This window comes from Ranitomeya variabilis, chromosome 3 (assembly GCF_051348905.1).
Source record: "Ranitomeya variabilis isolate aRanVar5 chromosome 3, aRanVar5.hap1, whole genome shotgun sequence".
In the NCBI taxonomy this organism is placed as follows: domain Eukaryota; kingdom Metazoa; phylum Chordata; class Amphibia; order Anura; family Dendrobatidae; genus Ranitomeya; species Ranitomeya variabilis.
Window position 1 is genome coordinate 676,694,256 of NC_135234.1, and position 25,286 is coordinate 676,719,541.

The 25,286-nt window shown below is 42.7% G+C and overlaps 1 protein-coding gene across 8 annotated transcripts in view; it reads right to left on the reverse strand.

The window, feature by feature from the left end:
* The window catches only part of PCBP2 (poly(rC) binding protein 2), a 36,900-nt gene that overhangs the window by 5,682 nt on the left and 5,932 nt on the right, over nt 1-25,286 (reverse strand). For 2 of the 8 annotated variants that reach the window (XM_077297980.1, XM_077297976.1), the window contains exons 2-10: nt 24,429-24,575; nt 23,568-23,624; nt 18,491-18,607; nt 18,267-18,398; nt 17,411-17,539; nt 10,044-10,118; nt 4,502-4,603; nt 3,765-3,806; nt 3,458-3,533 (exon numbers count right to left, since the gene is read on the reverse strand). In XM_077297980.1, the coding sequence (XP_077154095.1) occupies nt 3,458-3,533; nt 3,765-3,806; nt 4,502-4,603; nt 10,044-10,118; nt 17,411-17,539; nt 18,267-18,398; nt 18,491-18,607; nt 23,568-23,624; nt 24,429-24,497 (799 nt within the window). In that variant the 5' untranslated portion in view covers nt 24,498-24,575. The remainder of the gene's footprint in view (nt 1-3,457; nt 3,534-3,764; nt 3,807-4,501; nt 4,604-10,043; nt 10,119-17,410; nt 17,540-18,266; nt 18,399-18,490; nt 18,608-23,567; nt 23,625-24,428; nt 24,576-25,286) is intronic. The other 6 variants (XM_077297982.1, XM_077297978.1, XM_077297981.1 and 3 more) reach the window with 3 other exon arrangements.

The window sequence follows — 25,286 nt, forward strand, 5'->3', positions numbered from 1 at the left end:
TTCAAATGGTATATATGGAGATGTTAGCATACTTAATTATGCTCAATATTAAGTGATATAATTTATAATATAATTAATATGTTGCTATTAATATTGAGTAGAATTAATTTCAGCCATCTTTGTCTTGCTTTGAAGCCCAGCCTGGATGTGGGCTTTGTAAGACATCATAACAGGCCATCTGCATGGCCTGCAAACCCAATGTTAAAAATAGGGTACGCAGGATGCATGCAGACATAGGCGGAGCTGAAGGAAGAGGCGCAGCAGTGGGCAGGGCTTCACAGAGGAAGAAGGCTTTCATCCACAGCCCTGCCGAATGCTAGGGTGAAACAAGCATTAATGTAAAATAAAAAAAAATAAAAAATAAATGGGTAGTTCAGTTCTCAAGACTGCAAAAAGCCGTAAAAAAGCTATATTTTTCTCATTTATATAGCGCCATTAATTCCACAGCGCTTTACATACATTATCTCCTGTACATAAACATAAAATATAGCAAAGACATATGCTCACAACTCCACTGAGGAAAAAAATGAAAAACGTGACAGGTCTCAAAAATTATTATTGTATACTATAGTTGATTCATGAGTTTTAATGGGAAACTGAACCATTTAAATGACGCTGTTAGATACTAAACTGGCATTTAAACTTAAAATCAGCAATACGAGCACACTCCTGCCTCCAAGCTGGCATCTATTGGGTACAATAAGAGATCAGCTCCAGAGCTGTTTGAGACCAGTCACATACCTGTACGTCAAATTTTGAGAAGGCATTAAGTACTGCAGCTTGCCTAATCCTATCATTGTGTAATCTACACTCTAGAGGGCAATGCTTGCTGGATTTAGATGCCGAAATAAATTACCTATTGAGGTATGAAGTGACACATTAGTGAGTGACAGTAAAAAAGATCTTTATTAACAATTAGTTTTAAAATTACAATTCTTAAAAAGACAGGATGGTGTAAAGAATTGGACCTCCAAAATGTAAACAGGTGGTGACCCACGGTTCCCAGTGGCAAGGTATTTTATGAATATACATATAAGGTATTACTATATTAAAGATAATAAAATCCCTATAGAAGAAACAAGGCTGTCTATGTGGATGGACGTGAACACGTCTCTTTAGAAATCCCACATAACAGTCTGATATCTAATTAAAGGGTATAGTAGAGAAATAAGTGAACAGGTGTGTGTGTGTGTGTGTGTGTGTGTGTGTGTGTGTGTGTGTGTGTGTGTGTGTGTGTGTGTGTGTGTGTGTGTGTGTGTGTGTGTGTGTGTATATATATATATATATACATACATATACACATATACATATACATACACACATTGCTGTTCACTTATTTCTCTACTATACCCTTTAATTAGATATCAGACTGTTATGTGGGATTTCTAAAGAGACGTGTTCACGTCCATCCACATAGACAGCCTTGTTTCTTCTATAGGGATTTATTATCTTTAATATAGTAATACCTTATATGTATATTCATAAAATACCTTGCCACTGGGAACCGTGGGTCACCACCTGTTTACATTTTGGAGGTCCAATTGTTTACACCATCCTGTCTTTTTAAGAATTGTAATTTTAAAACTAATTGTTAAGATCTTTTTTACTGTCACTCACTAATGTGTCACTTCATACCTCAATAGGTAATTTATTTCAGCATCTATTATCGAAGTGCTTATGTTCTGCCTATACTAAACCCCTCTTTTTTCGGATTATGGGATTAATTGCTGGATTTAGAGACAAGAACTTTGAGAGAAGTGGATTAGAATCTAGTTGGCATGTGATCATACAAAATCGCTTTCTAGTGGTCACGCGAGTATTGCATTAACTGGCAATTGGAGCAGAATCTAACACTAAATTACATTCTGCTCAGAAGCGGGCTAGACAACCCCTTTAATAAGTCCATTCACATTTTAACATGCACCAATACTAGATGAATTTGTGCTTTAGAGTCTGAGTGTTTTAAATCCACTTTAACAGACTGTGCAAGGGAGATTACTGCAGCAGAAATGTAGACAATCAAAGGCTATGGGATGCTGGAATAATGTGACTAAAGGAATGAAAGTTTTAACTTATTTCCCTTTGGACAACACTTTCAGTTGTACACTTTGTACAAACAGAAGTGGCAAGGCATCTATTGAGAATGTCACAGAGCATCAGAACTGCAGCAAGTTCACAGAACCGACTGCAGAGTTTTTTTTGCACAATTGAGAGTCAGTCTTCTGGCAGATTTCCCTGCAGGAAACCACTCGTCTGTTGCATGGTACCCTAGAGTTGAAGGGCTCACCCAAGACCAGAAGTCATCTTGGAAGGGGCTAGGCTGATCAGAGATCAGCCGAGGACCAGCAGAGAGCCAATGAATCCAGTAGAGAACATATCCAGGTGAAGTGTCACTTGATGCGCTGCTAATATATTAAATGGATTTTTTCCTTAAACTTTATTTTAGCAGGTTTACAGAGTCAACCTAGACTAGGTTTTACTCCTAATGAAGAGGTTCTGTGTTGACCTCAAGATGTGTTGACTCTAAACCTGCTAAAATAAGGTTTTACAAGCACAGAAACAAACATGGGTCTGCTCACCTGGTGTTGCACCTAAACATGTAACAGTAGCACGTATAGCTGCTGCAGGACACGTCCAAAGGACTTTAGAGAGTACATAGCCGAGTGAAGTCACTTGATGCGCTGCTAATATATTACACGGATATTTTCCTTAAACTTTATTTTTCACTCTTATTTCCCAGTTTTCCACATTACTAATGACTCCAGTAGGGAGAGCTGCTTTTTTTTATTTTTTAAGTTTATGTAACACTAAACAGATCAAAAGTAGCCAGCTTTAGTGTACGTTCACTGTTTCTTTAACTTTTCTATTACCATAGCATTCCAGAGATGGGTTTTTATTTAGTGTGCCCCATAAGCAAATTTTATTAACTTTGCCAATGTGGAACTGTTCACAGGATAATGCTAAAGGCATGCCCCCAGGGAATCACATGAGCATCTCCCCTCAACTTCATTGCATCGTCAGTATACATTAATGTATGCCAGAATTTCCATGTATACATTGTAATGCAACAACGCATTTAAAACTTTGATTTAGTGTGAAAAGCATGGGGAAGAACAGCCCGTTATGGGGTATCCCAAGCAACAGCATTTATCACTTTCAGCACTGTTACAATGGAAGCAGCAGTCTGTCCAGAACCTGCCTGAACATACATAAAGTTCAAGTGCAGAGTGTTTCACGGGGCTGCTCTGTGTATTTGTCCGAGAATGTACATTACAAAGTCCCAACATTGAGACTAGTGTAGAAATCTTAACCCAAAAGGTACACTTGCACTGCCTACTTTGGTTTGCTCCAAATGATCAAGTCATACTTCTAGCACAATGTGAAGTGTGTAGGACATTGCAAAGCCAGCAGTGAGCGGTGTGGCCATCAAAACAAGAGGCAAGCATAGATTCCTTACCACTGAATCCGGTGTTGCCACTATGGGACATGGGGAAGTGAGATTGCTGCATTGCCAGTTGGTGTAACTTGGTCAGCTAAAGGGAAAGAAAAAATAAAGCAGTTCTACAGAGGTGCACGGCTCTTAAATATTGTTAGAAGGAAGGTAAAAGATTGTTTCCAGGTGAAAATAGGTAAATCGACAGTAGTAGCAGCTTTAACAGTACAGACCCTTCCTGAGCAGAAGCAGTGCATTGGGAAGAGGCATTTGGCAGGGGACACCATTCACCTTAGTACATGAGCACAGCATAGAGCAAAAGCACACTTACATCAGGCTGAGGAATGGCATACTGTCCTTGAATGGTGTAGGCCTATAAAAAGGAGTAAAAGTAGTCCTATTATACCCTTGTGACAGCCAGAAAGATCTGAAAGGTGTAAAAGCAAGTGATCGCGAAGCAAGACTAGAGCCCAAAACTATAAGCAGGATACAGACAGCATTAAAGCAGCTTATGAAAATTAGAACCACCCCACTGAGCAAGAAGACATTTGATCTTCACATACATTTCAGCAGGTACCACATAAGAATGCTAGCTAAGAACAGGGAACACTACTACATACACAACTTGTAGCAGGTGTCTGTGGTCAATGCTGCCCGTCTTGTGTATTTTATATATGCACTGATATATATGGTACCGTTACACAAGCTTCATTTAAAGGGGACTGATCATTAAGCTGTGCCAGGATTTCATCCTTAGAATAGGGAGAGTGGCAGCTGCTCATCTTCCCACCCCTAATGAAAATCACAAGCACATTTGCCCAAGACAAATGCTCATGTTATGATAAACTGCTAACTATTAAGTTGGGGTGTAACTCATGATCTACTCTTCATAGAACAGCTCAGACTGCACATGATCTGTGATAAAGGCCCAGAAGTTACATTTAAGATTTTAATGATCAGCATAACAAGCAGCTTTCAGTCTTCACAAAAAAAAAAAAAAAAGCCAGAGAAAACAAAACCCTAACATTAGGAAAGGGGTAGATATAAAGTGAATATAACAGGACCTACCCCATGGAGATCCACAGCATCTAGGGAGACTCCCCCTGAGTGGGACCTCCGCCCCTCCCACAGGTCAGTCTCACATGCGTGCCCTCCGGCCTGGCGCGACACCTGTTGAACAAAGCGAAAATGGGGTTCAGTCATCTCTGATAAAAGTCACAGCCTCTGTCTTCAGACGTGATAACCCAACCACTACCACCTAACATGGGGGAGCAGATTGGGTCATGGATCCAAAATGAGGCCAGTTTTATACTCCTTTCACTCATGCACTGTACAGTGAACCGCTGGCACTTAAGACTGCCCATGCCCCTAGTACCTTGCAGGATTATAAATTTATTATGTTACTTAATGCTATGGTCTCTGTGAAGTAAAAGAAAGTTATTCCACTAACGGTACAGTTCTGTTTAGCCAAACCATAGTAATCAAGTTGGTTTTAGGGCCCGATCGGATGCAGACCCATAGTAAGAGGGCCATAGCAGTTGCCTCACTACTGCCAATTATACTGACATTAATATACAGGATGAAACACGAGCTATGAGTAGTATTAAAGGGAAGTGTTTATTCTCAGCTACATAGCACACTACATGATTAGTCCTGATCCTGCCAAAGATCACAGCAAGTGCCTCAAGGTGGCAGTACATTAAGTTATAGATGCATCTTGCAACATACACTGCATGTGACTGATCACTTTAAACCATATGCAAGCAACCATGTCTCAATCATTACATCTACTTTACCAATAAAGTCATTTTGGATCCATGCTTACAACTCAGTGGGTATTTAAAAAAAAATAAATAAATAAAAAAAGACAAAAAAATAAATAAAATAAATAAATACAAGTGAAGACCATCAGGCAGGCACTTCTATCAGAGACACTTACACTTTGTTCAGTAGGTGATGCATCAGCTTGGCACACGCATAAACTTTCAGAAATCAAATGCCTAACAGAACCTTGATTGTGATTTGTGGGCCATCCCAATTATTTTCTACGAAAGTTGACAGATATTTGATGACCGCCCCACAGATGACTAGAGCAGTGCAGCTCTTCCTTACTGCAGCCAGTCACTGAACGAAGCATAGTCGTGCACATTGTTTAGTGTGTATAGATCAGAGGTAATCCTGTCCATCCCATTTCCATCAGCCCTAGAAATTAGAGAACGGCACACGCTACTCTGCTCAACCTCCGACTGCAGTAATGAAGAATGGGCCTCCAGTAGGGTTGATCGAATAGCTTTGGGCAAGTGCTTATCCGAATAGCTATAGCGCTTACTAAATAGCTGCATCGGTAACCCAGATACCTGGAACATGATAATTAGCTGCTCGGCTCCGCAGGTACATGTGTCGTGGCTGTGACTGTCACAATACATGAATGGAGAGCCTGTTTGTTGTGACTCACCTAGCTGCAGAACAGCTGATCGGGAGCGTTCCAGGTATCAGGCTCTCAATGCAGCTATTTAGTAAGCACTGTAGCTATTCGGATAAGCTCTTATCTGAAGCTGTTCGATCAACCGTAGCCTAAAGCAAACAGATATTTATGGCCCATCACATGATTTTAACTAAAAATTCAGTTTTCACAAGTTACAGGATTTTCTTCTTGATATTTAAAAGCCAGACGATAATTCTCATAACTACTCCATAGGAAAAAGCATGTGGCTCGCTTAAGAGTTTGTATAGCTATAAGGTTTTCCCAAAAAGTCAATCAAGTCAGTCCATTGATCGCCATTACAATTGTTTTGCTTCCATGAAGGGGAGCAGATTAGACTGGATTCAATGTAAAAGCACATATACAATGAAAAGTTTAAGAGGGAGTGGCTGCACAAAATGACAAGCACAGGCACTGTGCACCCTTGCCCATAGCCAGTTCAGCGCACCCTCCTACTGGTTTTCCCCATACTCTAGCTTGACAGCCGTCTTCTCAGGAGATAAAGACTGTAAACCACTAGGAAGGTGCACTGAATTGTGTGACCATTAGTGATGAGCGAATATACTCGTTACTCGATATTTCCCGAGCACGCTCAGGTGTCCGAGAATTTTTTAGTGCTCTGAGATTTAGTTTATCGCCTCAGCTGAATGATTTACAGATATTAGCCAGGCTAAGTACATGTGGGGGTTGCCTGGTTGCTAGGGAATCCCCACAAGTAATCGGGCTAACAGATGTAAATCATTCAGCTGCGGCGCTAAAAACAAACTCCGAGCACTAAAAAATATACTTGGAGGACACCCGAGCGCGCTCGGGAAATCTCGAGTATATTCGCTCATCACTAGTGACCATGCCGTGAGTGTGCAGAGCTCCTACACTTGGGTCATTTTAAAACAGACTCGGCTTTTAAGATCTTAGTGACCGGGCAAATTGTTGAAATCCGACCAGTATCACAATGTGGTAATAACTCTGGAACGCTTCAACATAGCCCATTGATTTTGCGATTGTTTGTGAAACATTCTACTTTATGATGCTAAATTAATGTTGATATTTTCTGCATTTATAAATATTAGAAGTTATAAAATTAAAAGGAGTTTGAACTTTGAATGATCAAACTTTAATAAGCATTTCCCTCCTGTCTGCTTTACATGAGCACCATTTGCAAAATTTTATTTTGTTTTCACTTTAGGTTTAAAAATGTACCAGCAATTTTATGTTTTTTCAAGGAAACTTACAAAACTTTAGAGACCTACTAAGTTTTGAAGTGACCCTAGTCCCTTATTGGAAATCCCCCAAAAGTGATGCCATTTTAAAAACAGCAGCACCCCCCCCCCCACATATTTCAAAATTGCTTTCAGGTAGTCCATTAACCCTTCAGGTGATTTTCAGGAATTAATGCAAAGTGGAGTGGAACAGCAAAGAAATGTACTTTTACAATCAAAATTTTGAAACTTCCAATCAGGCCACAGTAACCAGCAGACCAAGCCCATTATTTGGCCATGAATTGCCATGGCAAACATCAGGACCACACAATCAATGTCTCAAGGTACCCATGTGGTTTAAGAGGGAGCCCCCCGCTCTCTTAACCATCTAGATGCTGTCATTGACAGCAGCATTTAAGGGGTTAACAACTATAGGTCGGTCCCAACACTAATCGTGGCTGCTGCAGCAAGTTGTCAGCTATTGTGTACAGCTGACAGCTATAGTATTGTCACTAGTCAGGGAATGCTAGTCTCTTGTAACGCAGGTCAGTAAAAAGGAGTATTGGTGGTCACTAAGGTGTGTAAAATCTGTGCTGAATACATATGCACATTAACAGTGGGGACACTAGCACAATAATGGTTTCTATGCAAACAAATATCCTTGGCTCATTAGCTGTGTGGTCTTGTACTTTTACAAATAGTGCTCAAAGGCCAGCAGCTCACTTCTAGAGAAGATTCACAAATAAAGCATTTGTCGCAGATCATGTGCAAGGTTACATTGACACCTCAGTATTTTACACTAGTATTTGCAAGCCAAAATAAAGAGTGCAAAAGAGGAAAAGTATAATAGAAACATCACTTATGCATGTTTTCACCCACTCCCGGTTTTGGCTTACAAATTTTGATAGTCTGAACATTGCCCTAGAGAAAAAAAAATAAAAAAGCTTTAAAAGCACTCCCACCTCATTCTCTTACCTCCCACTAGATACTTTATATGTATTGTAGTGTCATTACATTACTTGACAATCTCAGAGCCTTTTCAGGACCATGTGACCACAAATCAGACTAGCCAGCTCACAGGAGTTGTGTTTACCAACAGTCGCTTTCTAAATGAGAGTCTAAGTCTCAGACTTGCTTTGAAAAATCAGCACCGCTCCACACAAGTGTTGTGTGAAACAGCAAAACAGATCAACAAGGAAAGAAACTTGCTGAAAGCTAATGTTTAATTTAAAAGAAAAAAAAAAATAAAAAAATAAATGACTGGAAACTATATGCCATAAAATTACACAAAAAACTTTGATACAATATTAAAGGACTAAACGTAAAACCAGTTAGTATGGGGACAGCAATATGCAAAAAAAAAAAAAATGGGTACACATTACAGGTGAATCGCCACCTTTAACAATGGGGCTGTTATTAGAATTAAAGTGAAGATTAAGTATTTATAAATTTGTGGAGCATGCACGTGTCAGGGGTGCTACAGTCATTTAAAGGTACAGTACTTATCTAATTCCATCCTTAAGGTTTCCTATCCCTGTTCTCTACTATCATGCCCCCTTCTTATGAATCACATGGAGGCAGTTACTATTACCGTATATACTCGAGTATAAGCCAACCCCCATGATTTTGCAACAAAAAAAAAAAAATACTGGAAAAACTTGACTCGAGTATAAGCCTAGGGTGGAAAATGCAGCAGCTACCGGTAAATGTCAAAAATAAAAATAGATACCAATAAAAGTAAAATTAATTGAGACATCAGTAGGTTAAGTGTTTTTGAATATCCATATTGAATCAGGAGCCCAATATAATGCTCCATGCAGTTCTTTATGGCCCCATATAATGCTCCAAGCAGTTCTTTATGGCCCCATAGATGCTCCATATAGCATTGTGCCACATGTAATGCTGCTGCACTAAAAAAAAAAAAAATAAATAAAAAAAATAATGACATACTCACCTCTCATCGCTGCCCCTCAGCGTCCCGTCTCTCCGCAATGACTGTTCAGGCAGAGGGCGGCGCACACTAGTGCGTCATCGCACCCTCTGACCTGAACAGTCACTGCAGAGGACACAGAAGATGGGGCGGCGGTGGAACGAGGGAAGGCAAATATGAAATACTCACCTGCTCCCGGCACGGTCCCTGCATGTCCCACTTCTCCGGGAGCGGCAGCTTCTTCCTGTAGTGAGCGGTCACATGGTACCGCTCATTACAGTAATGAATATGCGGCTCCACCCCTATGGGAGTGGAGTCCATATTCATTACTTTAATGAGCGGTACCAGTGACTGCTGATCAGGGGAAGAAGCTGTTGTGCCCCATGACCGTGGGACATGCAGGGACCGCATCAGGAGCAGGTGGGTATTTGACAGGCGTCGCTCTCCCTCACCTGCCGACCCCCCGCCTTCCATGACTTGAGTATAAGCCGAGAGGGGCACTTTCAGCCCATTTTTTGGGGGGCTGAAAATCTCGGCTTATACTCGAGTATATACGGTATATGGATTGACAATGGAATATTTATAAGGATATTGCAAACACTTATGGGGCTTGTTATATTTTGACTACTTTACTATGTATGATATATAAAAAGATTTTTGGAAGCTTCATTGCTCCACAAGTTTATAAATACTTAATCTTCACTTTAATTCTAACAGCTCCATTCTTAAAGGTGATGATTCACCTGTAATTGTGTACTTTTTTTGGCTGTTTGCATATTGCTGTCCCCATACTAACTGGTTTTACGTTTAATATTGTATCAATAAAAAGTTGTGCAATTTTATGGCATATAGCTTCCAGTCTATTCTTTTATTTATGTAATGTTTGGAAGTGCCATGGATCTAGGCATGGTATATACTCTAATGTTCTTAATTTGTTAATTGCATCAAAAATGTGAACAGCTTTAAAAAACAAACAAAAAAAACCTATGTATGTCTTACCTGACCACCTGCAAAAATCACAGGTGAACTGGAGGGCTTGGGCCTATATGGGATGGTGACGCCCTTCGGTGGAGACTAGAGAGAGTAATAATTAGAATTTAAACCTTAGTTTAAATGTTAGAAGGGAAAAAAATACAGATAGACGCAAGAACAGACATTGAAAAAGCCCTGATCATGGTTAAGGAGTTCTTGTTCAGGAAAACAAAAGACCCAATTAAGAATTTGTGAAATATATTGACAAACAATTCTTTAAATGAAAAAAATTTGTTGGAAAACCCTCCCAGTGCACATAATCAAATATAGAACACAGTTATAACAATAACCTGACAATTCAATATACTTGCCTGCTATCCCTTACTAACAGTGGAGGTTGGCACCCTAATAGATACGGTTATTTGGCGCCCCCACTCCGCGGCGGCTGTCCCAAACTAGCCCTGATAAATCCTAATTGAGAATTTACAGCTGGCAAGGCACCATTCAGGAGTCATCTGCTAAAAGAAAAACACCAAGGTTACTTACCGGTAGCCGGTTTTTCCGGAGCCCATGACAGCACACCTGAGAGAGGGATCCGCCCAGTCAGGACAGGAAACCTACTGAAATAAAAGGGCGGTACCTCTCCCTCGCTTCAGTTGGTTTTCAGAGCATGAGAGGCCCTTTTGGTTAGTACATGGTAATCCATCACCACATTATAAATATAACAAAATACACCCAGCTAAAAAGTGCGCACCAAAGGGTGAAAAAGAAGGGAGGGAATATACAGGTGCTGTCATGGGCTCCGGAAAAAACGGCTACCGGTAAGTAACCTTGGTGTTTTCCCGTCTCCCATGACAGCACACATGAGAGATTTTTGGAGAAAGAACCACCTTAGGGAGGGACCACCGCTTGTAGCACCCTTCTACCAAAGGTAAGGTCAGACGAGGAGGATAGATCTAGCCGGTAGTGTCTAAAGAAGGTAGACGGAGAGGACCAGGTAGCGGCTTTACAAATTTGATCTATCGATACCTCTGCTTTTTCAGCCCAGGAAGTAGACACGGCCCTGGTGGAGTGAGCCTTGATGCCATCAGGGATTGGGGCGCCACAGGAAGCATAGGATAATGAAATAGCCTCCCTAATCCACCTAGCAATAGTACCCTTGGATACCCCATATCCTTTCCTACTACCCTGGAAGGCTACGAAAAGGGATTGATCTTTTCTCCACTGATTAGTCAAGGATATGTACTGCACAATAGCCCTCCTCACATCCAGTGTATGAAATTTTGCCTCCCCTGGGTTCCTAGGATTATTACAAAAGGAGGGCAACACAATCTCTTGACTTCTATGAAATTTAAGTACAACTTTTGGAAGGTATGCCGGATCTGGTCTGAGTACTACCCGGTCATCAAAAATTTGCGTGTAAGGAGGGGAGACGGACAGGGCCTGTAAGTCGCTCACCCTACGGGCTGATGTTAACGCAACCAGGAGGACCGTTTTAAGAGTGAGTATCTTTAATGATGATTCCTGCAGGGGTTCAAATGGACTATTGGTTAGAGCATTTAATACCAGATTTAAATCCCACGGGGGAAGTCTGAATTTTTATCGGTCTGGACCTACTACAGGATTTAATAAAGCGGGATACCCATCTATTGGAGGCAAGATTGCAATTATATAAAGCACCTAATGCCGATACCTGGACCTTGAGTGTATTGGTTGCCAACCCCAGTTGTAAACCCGCTTGTAAAAATTCTAAGATGGTACCCACAGGAGCCTTGTCCCCCAAAGGTTGCCCCGAAAAATCCAGAAACTTTTTCCACGTTCTACCATAAATTCTAGATGTTACTGGTTTTCTACTTTTTAATAAGGTGGAAACTAACCCCGGCGAAAACCCCCGCCTACTCAGTAATGCCCTCTCAAATTCCAGGCTGCAAGATGGAAGCCCTTCACCTGAGAGTGGCATATTGGGCCCTGGGTTAGTAGGTCCGGAATCTCTGGTAGGATCCACGGATCGGTTATAGACATTTGTCTCAGGAGGGAGAACCAAGGTCTTTTCGGCCAAAATGGAGCAATTAAGATTACTCTCGCTTGTTCCATTCTGATTTTCCTCACTACTGCTGGAATCATTGCTATTGGTGGAAACACATAAGCGAGACTGAAATCCCATTGAATCTGCAGGGCATCTACTGCGAAGGGATTCTCCCTCGGGTCTAGTGAACAGAACCTGTCTACCTTCCTGTTGGTTAGAGTGGCAAACAAATCTATCACAGGTAAGCCCCAGGCCTGCACTATCTTTTGAAAGACCCGGGGATTTAAAGACCACTCCCCTTGCCTTAGTGTCTTGCGACTTAGGTAGTCTGCTCTCGAATTCTCGATTCCCCTTATGTGAAGAGCAGAGAGGGATAGCAGGTGGTGCTCTGCTATTTGTAGGAGGACAGACGCTGACTTCATTAGGGAAGGGGACCTCGTCCCCCCTTGGTGGTTGATATATGCCACCACTGCGCGATTGTCCGACATGACCCTGGTATGGTGGCCCTGAATGATGGGAAGGAAGTGTTTCACAGCTCTTTCTACGGCCCATAATTCCCTTAAATTTGACGCCTGTTGTGACTCTATATGGGACCAAGATCCCTGAACTGAGAGAGTCCCTAAATGAGCTCCCCATCCTGTACCGCTTGCGTCTGTGGTGATGACCTGTTCTATCGGAGTTACCCACTGGGCCCCCGATGTTAAATGATTTCTTATGGTCCACCATTTTAGGGAATCCGTTACCCCCAAAGAAAGACACAGCTTGCCCTCTAAACGCCCTTTTAACAGTTTTTGCGCCGACAGGACCTCCCACTGCAACAATCTTAGATGGAACTGAGCCCATCTTACTGCGGGTATACAGGACGTCAGAGAGCCCAGCAAGGACATTGCTTTTCTCAAAGTCATTACAGGGTGTTGAATTGCTGCTTCCACAAGATTTTGGATTTTGACCAGCTTGTTTTCTGGTAGGAGACAAAGCTGACGCCCGGAGTCCAGAACCAGGCCTAGAAAGGACTGAACCGGCTCCGGCGTCAACCTTGATTTGGCAAGATTTATTTTCCACCCCAGCAATTCTAGTGTCGTCATAACCTCTTCTATTTGTGACAGGCAGTGCGCCGCTGAGTTCCCTATTATCAGGAAGTCGTCCAGATATGGAACTATTACCACGTCCCGGGAGCGGAGGAAGGACATGACCTCTGACATCAGCTTGGTAAAAATTCTTGGCGCTATTGACAGGCCGAACGGGAGGGCAGCGTACTGATAGTGCCTGAGACAACCTTGGACATAAACCGCTACCCTTAGGAATTTTTGAAAATCTTGATGAATTGGGACGTGATAATAGGAGTCTTTTAAAATCGATAGCTGCCATGAAGCACTGTGGGAATAAGAGTTTTATCGCTGTATTTACAGACTCCATTTTGAAGGAACAGTTTACCACCGATTGAGGTTTTTTAGATTGACGATAGTTCTTAGTGACCAGTCTGGTTTTTTTTATCAAAAAAAGAGGGGAATAAAAACCTTTTCCTTGTTCCCTCCGCGGGACTTCTATCAAAACACGTTTTGAAACCAGCTCTAGTACCTCTGTTTCCAAGGCTAGCTGCTCTTCCGGGGTTTTTCTTTGGGGTGTTGAAATAAAAGTCCGTCGCGGTGGATAAACAAAATCTATTTCTAGGCCATCTTTGACCACCATCAGAGCCCAATGAGAGGGGGAGATGTTTACCCAGGCTGGGAAAAAAGATGAAAGCCTCCCCCCTACTGGCCTGGCGTCATTGGGAGGGCTTTTTAGTTGAAGTTGAGGAACCTTTAAACATATATCCAGATCCCCTTTTGTCTCTGGAGTCCCAGCCCCTTCTGTCTCCCGGGGGGCGGCCCCTACTAAATTTGCCCCTCCGAAAATAAGGCCTTCTAAAGTCTACTGGAAAGCGAGGAAAACCCTTTTTCCTGTCACCGGCTTTTTCCAGAATGTCCTCCAACTTTTTACCGAAGAGGAAATGGCCATCACATGGTATAGAACAGAGTCTATTCTTTGAGGGCAGGTCTCCCGGGCACCCCTTTAACCAGAGAGCACGCCTAGCTGCATTGGATAAACCTGCAGCTCTGGCCGCCAGCCTTACGGAATCTGCTGATGAGTCTGCTATAAAGGCGGCCGCCCCTTTAGCCATAGTCACATTAGATAAAATTTCGTCTCTTGGAGCTTTTGATGTCAACTGCTCCTCTATTTGCTGTAACCAAACAATAAGGGAACGAGACACACAGGTTCCTGCAATTGCAGGTTTCAGAGCGCCTGCGGTTGCTTCCCAAGTGTGTCTTAAGAAACCGTCCGCCTTTTTATCTAAGGGGTCCCTTAATACCCCAGAGTCCTCTAAGGGAAGGGATAGCTTTTTAGAAGATTTTGCTACTGCGCCATCAATTTTAGGCACTTTATCCCAAGTCTCTGAATCTTTTTCCTCAAAGGGGTACCGTCTTTTAGAAGCCGAGGGCAGATTACCCGATTTTTCCGGCTTTTTCCATTCTTTCTCAATAAGGGCCTTTATTTTGGAGTTAACGGGAAACGTACGTTTTCTTTTTTCCTCCAACCCTCCGAACATAATGTCCTCCAGGGATTTGGCTGTTTTCTCGTCTTTTAGGCCCATAGAAGCTCTAACGGCTTTAACCAGTTTGTCCATGTTCTCGGTGAGAAAGCATGGACGCCCCCCAATATCACTATCTGAAGAGGAGCCAGAGGACTTAGAGGCGGAGGAGCAGGGAGATAATGGATCCTCCTGATATTCCTCTTCAGAATGAGAAACCTCCGACGCGGAAACCGGTTCTGGGTCTCTACTACCCTTTTTCTTAAGGGCCGCTTTAACAGAGCCTTCTACTTCAGCTCTAATTATTGCCCTAAGACTAGAGGCAAAGTCAGGGGTTTCTTCCTGGATGGTTTTTTGAATACAATCTATGCAAAGACTTTTCTGCCACTGGACTGCCAACGGAGCTCTACAGAGGGCACATTCCTTATTCCTGGTCTTGGAGCTAGCCTTCCTCGGCGCCTGCCAAGTAAACAGAAAATGTAGCCCATTACCACCAGGGTGACATTCACGTAGATCACTCACCACCCGCTGACCACAAACGGTACCGGAATCTGAGGCAGACTAGGAGCACGCGGAACGATTCTCCTGGGGGTAGAATCCTGAGACGACCGACCAGGACGTTTGCCACTCCTTGCACTCGAGCGGCTATCTTTTTTGGTACGCTGGTGAGCAGGCGTATCACTTGAAAGGGGCTCACGCTGCTGCTGCTGTAAAGGCTGCTGCTGCTGGAGTTCCATACGATCCTCCATGTCTGGAATAGCAGTATGGAAATGAGCGTTGTTCCAGCGTTATTTCTCCCTTAATAAAGGGTACTCGTGCTCTCCACCTCTTCCGGTGACCGTTGCGCTCTTTTTCCTCCCCCTGGATACCGCCGGGTAGCCTGTGGCGCTACCGGCGTTCTTTGCATGGGCGCCGCCATCTTGGATCCGGCGCGCCGGTCTGACGTCACGCGGGCACGCCCACTCCCAGCGTACCTTGCGCGCAACGTCAGCCGCGCACCCGGAAGTGGCCCAGCTGAGGGGGAGAGAGCGGCATGGCGGACAGAGACCGGCCCCAGGAGTCCGGACTGTGCCGGACCGACGCCCGCACGTGCGCAAGAGCCCTATGGGATCTGCGAATGGCGCTACCGCTCCTGAAGGCCGACATACAGGCGCCCTGCCTGTGCTTCCAGTGCCGGGACAGGAGCGGGTAAGTGGATCTTCTATCAACAGAAATGAACCGCCGTTCTTCAGCACAAGGGGTTCACATCAGGACAGGAAACCCAACTGAAGCGAGGGAGAGGTACCGCCCTTTTATTTCAGTAGGTTTCCTGTCCTGACTGGGCGGATCCCTCTCTCAGGTGTGCTGTCATGGGAGACGGGAAAATTAAAGAAAACACTAAAAACAGGCAGAGATGCTTACCTGTCTGGTGACAGGTAAGCATCTCTGCCTGTTTTTGGTGTTTACTTGAATTTTTCCTTTTTTGGTGTTTCATGTTAGAGTAGGACTGGCAAAACGTAAGGACCCTTGGCGCGGGTTGCCGGCTTGCATATTATGGCCAGAATATCAACTAATACCTTACATATATTTATGTTTTGCAGGTATATTTTTTGCAGGGTGCAGTTGGGCCCAAATTGTTCTGTACACTGTGGCCTCTGTTCACACAGGATGCATTTTAGCACTGGGCAGCCCGCCATAGGGCGTCATTAATAGGCTGGAGCCAGATGCTTGCATTCCTTGTGTGAACATGCCACATACAGAGTATGTATCTTAGTGCATTGGTGTGCCACACGGCCAAACCCTTATTGAAGGCTGGCTGTTTCATTAGGTATTGCACCTGTGCATTTGCCATTTTATTTGGGTCCGCTGCATCCTGCTTGTGCATTTGTTTTGAGGCCCATTTAGACAGGTAAGCATCTCTGCCTGTTTTTGGTGTTTTCGTCATCTATTAATAGACAGCCCACACACTGGCTAACTATTGAAGACAAGATGGCAGTAAAGGGGGTTGAAAACTTTCCATCACTTATGTTCTTGCAAACTCTGCAAGTCACCTTTTCCCTGTTGCATCCTCTACATGTGCAGTAACAGGAAGCAGAATCTCCATTATCTGCTTATGCACAAAGTACACAATTATTTCTCTGCCAGGTTGGACTTTGTATTGATCCCTGTGGCAGGCTAGATTAGTTTAAGTTTTTGAAGCAAAAAGCTTCATTGTGCCCCTAGTGGTGTTTCAGAACTCATTTGTTGCCAGACAGCAACAGATCACAGCTTCTAAAGGAAGGGGGATGATCAATTTATAGAAAGAACCCACTAACAAAGCAGTAACCCTTTTAAAGGTAGGCTATGTTCACACTTTGCGGTTTTTGCTGCAGATCCGCAGCGGATTTGCAGCTGCGGATCTGCAGCAGTTTTCCATGCAGGGTACAGTACAATGTTACCCTATGGAAAACAAACCGCTGTGCCCACTTTGCGTTTTTCCGCATGAAAATCCGCGCTGATTTTCCGCATGAAAATCCGCGCTGATTTTCCGCGGAAAAAAAGTAGCATGTCAATTCTTTCTGCGGATTCCGCAGCGGTTTTCCACCTGCACCAATAGGAAAGTGCAGTTGGAAACCTGCAGTGGAATCCGCAGTAGAAACCGCACAAAAAACCGCAGGGAAAACCACCGCCGTTTTGCACTGCGGGTTTTACAAATCCGCAGCTGAAAAATCCGCAGCAAAAAAAAGCATAGTGTGAACAAGCCCTTATTGTACAATTAACACCTACACAAGGCATCCAGCTGGTGATAGTTAATAGTAAAAGCATCAAAACTTCACTCACCTCTAACATTACCACACAGATCTGCTTGACACACTCAATGATGGACTGAGGGATACCAGCAATAGTGATCGCCCGCTCTGTGGAATTAGGTAGCATATCTCCTGCAACTTGTACCTGAGCTCCGGTACTCTAGCGAAAGATAAATATTTAACAGTGAGACATGCCTTAGGCCAGGTTCACATTACGTTTTTGGCGTTCGTTAGACGGACTAAGTTACACCGCGGCATAAGGCGGTGTAACAGTCCGTTAACACCGCCATTTAGTCCAGTGTATAGTTGTGGGCGTGCGCTAGCAATGTGCCAGCATTGAGTGACGGACCCTGGGAAGCGGGTTGCAGCGTTTCCGGGTCCATCACTGCTAGCGCAGATAGAGCTAGCAGATGCTCTATCTGCACTAGCGCGACGACAAACACATGCGTTAACGGGCTGCTGTTAACGCAATGTGAACCTGGCCTTAGTGTAAAAAGGATGGTCGGCTGAATTTAGCGTTCCATGGAGGGGGAATAACAGGTTTTGTTTTGGCTGCTAGAAGAAACGACATTACAGTGGGGACTCCCTAGTTATCAGTCCTCTACGGAGAGAGCCCACTACTCTGTGGAACAGGCTGTGATATATGCACAGTCACACAACAGCCTGCAAGTCATCACTGCAGGCTGGGAATGTGCTCATAAGTACCAACAGGCTATAAATCAAACAGCACAATAATTCTGTGCCATTTTGAACATAACCTGTAGCTGTAGGTTACCGTTCCATAGGACAGAATACAAAGCAGATAACCACATTAAAATCCAGGAACATGAGAAGGCAACAATAGACATGTGCAATTTTCTCATCCAATGAATCAATACAGAACTCACCTCTCTGATTTCCTTTATTTTACAACCTCCTTTTCCAATTAGAGATCCACACTGACTTGCAGGAACTACCAGACGCAGAGTCACTGGTGGTTTGCTGGATGCTGTACTGTTTGTCATGGAGCTGCTGATATCCTAGGCAAAAATTGTTAATGCAAATTAGTCTTCTATACACAGAATTCCAGGAACAAACATCCTCGATGACAAAATGTACAGGTTAATCTTACCTCTTCCAGTTTATCAATAATCATTGAGAAAGCTTTAAAGATAGCATTTGTTGGGCCAGCTAGGGTGATAATGCGTTCAGGGCAGTTGCCTTCTGAGATGTTTATCCGTGCCCCACTCTAAAGAAAAAAACAAAAAACAAAAACAAGCATTTATATTCACTACGCCTTTATAAAAAAAGGTTATACAAGTTTTTGATTATATTCAAAAGTATAACGTGAAAAACCAGGGTTGAAAAGTTCAGGGTATTACATAAAACATGGACAATAAAGCATGCTACTACAATATAAATTTGTTTTTGTATATTTCAACAAAATATGAAATATATAGACAAAAGCATAAGTATTATAAATGGATTTTTTGAAAATATAAACAAAACTAGAAAATGTGTCTTCATTTTGTTCTGGATTTTACAGGCAGAAAAGCAACAAAATGTTCCCATTAAAATGGGTAAAAAAAGTTTAAGGACAGACAACTCAAAAAATACAAAGTTTCATCTACAAATTAAGCCCCAGAGTATATTGAAGGACAAAGAAGGTCCAGTGTTTCAAGAGTCTGATCTTCAGCCAGTATTCCCTTACACAACCACTGAATAAAATTTGTTTGGTGGACATCACATCGGAAGCATTTATCAGCTGTGTAGATAACCATTGTATAGCCAATGGATAGGAAAATAAAAGGTCTGTGGAAAATACTTAGGGTCATTTTTAACACTGACAGAAGGAAACTTTTTTTTTTTAAACACTTAGAGTACGTTATCGTGGTCGTTAAGTAGGTGATTTCAATGTCAGGTATTGGAAGTTTGACAAGGATGGCCTGTCGTGGACGTGTTATATTCAGATATACAGCCTATTGAGATGGTCTTGCAGAAAGTTTGGGATTCAGAAACAGATGGTGCAGAGGCATCTACCACAACTTGTCGCCTGCAAGTAAGCAAAAAGTTGGATATGCATCTCTGTACGTCTTTCCCCAAGAGTGAATTGCTCAAGGTTTGGTCACCAAAGTTACTTATTGAGCAAAAAAGTCTTGTTCATACCAACTGTCAGAAGTTAGTATGGGAAAAACCTGTATTTGAAGTCAGGGTTTCCACCAAAAGGTTTTCTATAAAGAAATAAATAATTAAAACCAGGCCCTTTAAGTATCCTACTTTCGCACCAGACCCACCATTGCGTAATCAGCAGGGGATGTGGAAGGTTTCACTTTGTCGAGTAAAGATTGGGTATGAAGAGTGTTGAGCGATACCGTCCGATACTTGAAAGTATCGGTATCGGATAGTATCGGCCGATACCCGAAAAGTATCGGATATCGCCGATACCAATACAAGTCAATGGGACACCAAGTATCGGAAGGTATCCTGATGGTTCCCAGGGTCTGAAGGAGAGGAAACTCCTTCAGGCCCTGGGATCCATATTACTGTGTAAAATAAAGAATGAAAATAAAAAATATTGATATACTCACCTCTCCAGAGGCCCCTGGACATCACCGCTGGTAACCGGCAGCCTTCTTTGCTTAAAATGAGCGCGTTTAGGGCCTTCCATGACGTCACGGCTTCTGATTGGTTGCGTGCCGCTCATGTGACCGCCACGCGACCAATCACAAGCCGTGACATCATTCTCAGGTCCTAAATTCCGAATTCTAGGAATTTAGGACCTGAGAATTACGTCACGGCTTGTGACTGGTCGCGTGGCGGTCACATGAGCGGCACGCGACCAATCAGAAGCCGTGACATCATGGAAGGTCCTGAACGCGCTCATTTTAAGCAAAGCAGGTTGCCGGTTACCAGCGGTGATGTCCAGGGGCCTCCGGAGAGGTGAGTATATCAATATTTTTTATTTTCTTTATTTTTTACATGGATATGGATCCCAGGGCCAGAAGGAGAGTTTCTTCTCCTTCAGACCCTGGGAACCATACACTGGGAACTTCCGATTCCCGATACCACAGAAGTATCGGATCTCGGTATCGGAATTCCGATACCGCAAGTATCGGAATTCCGATACTTGCGGTATCGGAATGCTCAACACTAGGTATGAATAATCAGTGAAAAGGTCTGGTCCAAGTCTGGATTAGTATAGTATGAAGTAGTGTGCATCCGTCACTAGTTGTAGGATGCAAAGATGCTAAAATATATATAAAACTTAGGCTACCATGTAGTCACGATTGTTGCAGAATTTTAAAAGATTTTATTTTTGTTACCCCACCTGAATGATTAATTTTCTTTACCAAATTCTTTGCTCATCTCTGTGGTAGAGAGTTAGCTACACTTTAAGGGGTAGTCAACTTCTTGGACAACATTTAAATGCCCTGGTGCCCTGAGCATGAGTGAAGCTTACTCACACGCCAGCTCAGTTCTAGTGATGCCAGGTCACCATGAGCACTGCAGTCAATCAGCAATTGCTCATCAGTATTTCATTTGAGTTGACATCTGCCATGATGAAGTTATTATACTAGCAGTCAGTGGGCATGTGAAAACTGTAGGCAAGGGTACAATTGCTAAGAGACCTGGCACTAACCAATGGAGCAGTGCCAGTGCAAGTAGAGTACAATCTTTAGCACTGTGGCTCGGTGCTTCACACTTTCTTTGCAGCGCTGGGTTAAAATCCCACCAAGGACAACATCTGTAAAGAGTTTGAATTTGTGTGGGTTTCCTCTGGGTTCTCCGGTTTCCAACCACACACCAAAGGCATACCGATAGGGAATTTAGATTGTGAGCCCCAATGGGGACAGTGAATGTCTGAAAAGCTGTGGAATACGATTGCTCTATATAAGCACAAAACAATTTGGGTTATCCAAGCAGAGGGCCACTTCATTAAGGCCAACACTAACCAAACATTAGATAAACATGTGGCATGATTAGCTAAAGGAACTAGATGGACTTTTCTAGTTCAGAGGTGTCTTGAGTAAGGCTGTATGTACACGTTCAGGATTTTTCACGTTTTTTTAGCTATAAAACCGCTTTAAAAAAACGCACATATGCATCCCATCATTTATAATGCATTCTGCAATTTTTGTGCATAGTGATAAAAAATGCAGCATGTTCATTAATTTTGCGGATTTCCCCACTATATTATCGCATTGGGAACCTCCGGAAAAGATGCGAGAAAAACGCAAAAAAAAAAAAAAAATGCATGCGGATTTCATGCAGAAAATGTCTCCAGCTTTATTCAGGAAATTTCTACAAGGAATCCTGACGTGTGCACAGAGTAAAACTACTTCCCATAATTGGGCAGTACATTCTTAACAGCCTAATCTCTCCCTGCTTAATTAAACATGTAACAATTTTGTTAGCTCTGCCTACCACTACTGACTGTTTACCAGTGACATGGAAATGTTAAAATTTGTGTAAAAAAATTGCAACACAATGGAGGATCCCCGACACTGGTTTCAAATTTGTGTCTTATATGCTTAGTCTACAAAGCACCAGCTTTGTTACTGGCCCAGAGTACAACTCACAGCGATACAATAATTTGGATTAGCCTGTCTAAAGCATAATAAGGGTGAAACTTGGGGCCAGGCAGGGTGGTCATGTAGGCAGAGGCCCAGGAAGCTTTCCATCAGAGCAAAATGCTACTTGAATGTTGCCAGCATGGTGCCAGTCTCTAACTGGCAAGGAAACAATTAATTTTACGTCATTATGATTACATTACACATCCATGTAGGAGTATATAAGAAATGTAAAATGCACTACCACCAAATATCAATCTGCTTCTCAATGCAGTTGCACTCCAGATTCTTTATTTCAGGTTGGGAACTAGTTTAGAGGAGCAAGAAGTAGCCATTCACAATTGGTCTTAGCCACATCATGCCAAGCTAAAAAAATAAATATAGATTAAACTGCACTCAAGTTCATCTACCAAAGAACCTTCATGAGTGGACATGCCAACTCACTGTAGTTCTTCTGCACAAACTTGTAACTATATTATAAGATGCAAGGTGTTGATTGTTAGTGTGGCAACCATGCCCTTATTATGCACCTTCCTCCCTCTGACCATCTTTATTACCTCAATTTGCATGCAAGTCACAGGACTATAATTCTGAACTATTTCTTATCAATTACTGTGTGTAGGGCTGCTGTTATACAGTCTTTCCATTAATAACACTTTGCCCCTAGATACAACCATTGTTAAAGCTTTTTAATTTGGCAGCACTTCAAGGTTAACACATGAACAAGATGACATTGGGAACAACATGTGACTAGAAAAGAAGTTGCCAGTGAAGCAGAGCACAAGTATTCAACAATTTGAGACAAAATAAGAAAAAAAAGCCATTTGACAATAGTTGTAGTTGCCATTTTTGGATCGTTAGCAAATACAAAATGCTGTCTCACAAATCTGCCATGATGAATATTCATGCTCAGAATTCTTTAAAGCACAACTTGAGTTACAATCAATATCCCAGATGCATACAGAGAGCAGATGGCAATATAACGTTACCTAGAAGGGTAATGGTTCTGTGGATCATGGAGCCGTCTGTGTTCCCCTCACACCTGATGGGCACCTGATACACACCTTCCAGCATTATTCTGTTAATGCCGCTCAGTCTCTTGCAGTTTGTGACCTGCAGGCTGCTCCAATGTCATGGCACGCTGGAGGTTACTAATTAATGCTAGTCAAGGAAAGCCTTGTTCGGGCTCTCAAGACTTTCATTGAGAGCTCATGACGTAACTTCTGAGTTCCGGCCAGTCAACAGCTGCACTCACAAGGAGGCATCAAAGTACTAGGTCGGTGGGAGAAAAAAAAAACAAAAAAAAGAACAAACAACTGAAGATACTGGAGAGAATAGAATACTGAGGCAGAGGACCTGTGCTTAAAACATCACTCCAGTGGCAGGAGAAAAAAATAAATAAATAAGCCACTGGAGCAGTGCTTAGTGCTCTACTAGTACGTACTTTCATTATCAGGAATATGGGAGAAAGTTAGATGTTTTGGCATTTTTTAAGGTTTAACTTAGAGATTCTTTCATTTTGCAGATCATCCCCGTAACCACAACTAAATATCTTAATTATGCAACACACACACACACACACACACACACTTGTCCTCCCTCCAAATCATAGCAGCCATGTTATGGCTAAGAACTTACCTCTTCACGCATTTTTTTAACAGACTCTCCTTTCTTTCCAATGATGCTACCAACTTCCTGAAAAATAAATGAAGTGCTGATAATGTCATACATTACATTTTTATAAGGAAGTGATTAAGATCGGATGTGAAAAAAATAAAAAGTGAAAGATATGTTCTCTTCTAAAGCTGCTGCCGTGCAATAATGAATATTTACACAAGAGGTCTTTCAGGTAGACTAAGCCTGGAAGGATGCAAAAACACCAAAACATATGCAAAGCTGTGCATATGTTCTGACTTTCATCATGTAACAGCTTCAGGCTTTGATAGCTATGGAGTGGCTAAAATACACCAATTCAGGCTGCTTCTTCAAGCCACCACAGGACTGACAAGATGGGAGAAAAAAGTGCAGGTACACCACAAAGATGTGTACACATACCAAAAGCCTCCTCACTAAAAGTAAGAGTTTGCTAAAGCTGGTTCTGCTTGGAAGACTGGATGCAAACCTTGGAGTTAATATGGTTTAGGTGTGCCCAACAGTCAAGATTTTGTTTTAGTAAATATACGCTGAAAACAATGAACACCCAAACAGCCGAGTTAAGCAATTTCTCAGCTTAAAGTAGAATTTAACATTTGATACATACTGTAAATTGGCTTTATAATTGGTTATAGTAATTAAGGAGATTGTTCATAATCCCTAAAAAGCATACAGAATATGCCCGTCACTTGGCACACCCTTTATCAGGGGCCAGACTTTGCTGCATACAGTGATCATCCGGGAAGTCTTCTCCAAAAGCGACAATGTCCACTTAATGTAAGGTTACACTGGCATCAAGGAAACACTGGTTAAAATAGCCCAAGCAGGTTTAAATAATGCACCTACCTTGCCATGCATCAGCAGCCTGATGGTGAGGGTAACATTCAGGCCTCCTTCAATAACACCGGTGTCCATGATGAGACAAGTTCTGTTCAATCGGCACAACAGCCAGAGGATGAGCAATGCAGTCTTTGGTCACAGGAGAAGACAAGACTAGAACAAAAGAGACTTCAATTTATCTGAAGAACATGAAGATAGACAACTTTTTATCTGAAGCTACAGAATACATGAAGATAGAATCCTCCACGCTCCTGCCCATTTCTATTTCATATAAACCATAATTGAGGCACATGGCCAATGTAAGGTCTTCACAGGAACACAAGCTGTATCCAAGTTTTGGCAAGACCATCTGATGTGTATATGGTACTGCCACCTCCCACCAACCGACAGATATGTCCAGAAAACAAGGACGGGGGAAAGTACAATTTCATCACGTGTGAAGAAGGCGCTATGAACAATCAAATTAGATAAAAACAACATTTTACTATCAATTACAGGGTGACATTAGAAGCCACATATGTAAGCAGATAAAACTGCTTCAGGTACAGCCTGCACTGATTCCGCTGCCTCCTCACCAACACCGGAGCTGCTGCAACCCTCCCCCCCAACCTATTGTCTCCTTCCCCACCATCCTGTAGAATATAAGACCTCTAGGGCAGGGTCCTCGCCTCTCTGTATCAGCCTGTGATTGTTAGTTTGTTTACTGTAAGGGTACCGTCACACATTGAAATTTTCATCACTGCGACAGCACGATTCGTGACGTCGCAGCGTCGTATGATCATCGCTCCAGCGTTGTAGACTGCGGTCACACGTTGCAATCACGGCGCTGGAGCGATGCCGAAGTCCCCGGGTAACCAGGGTAAA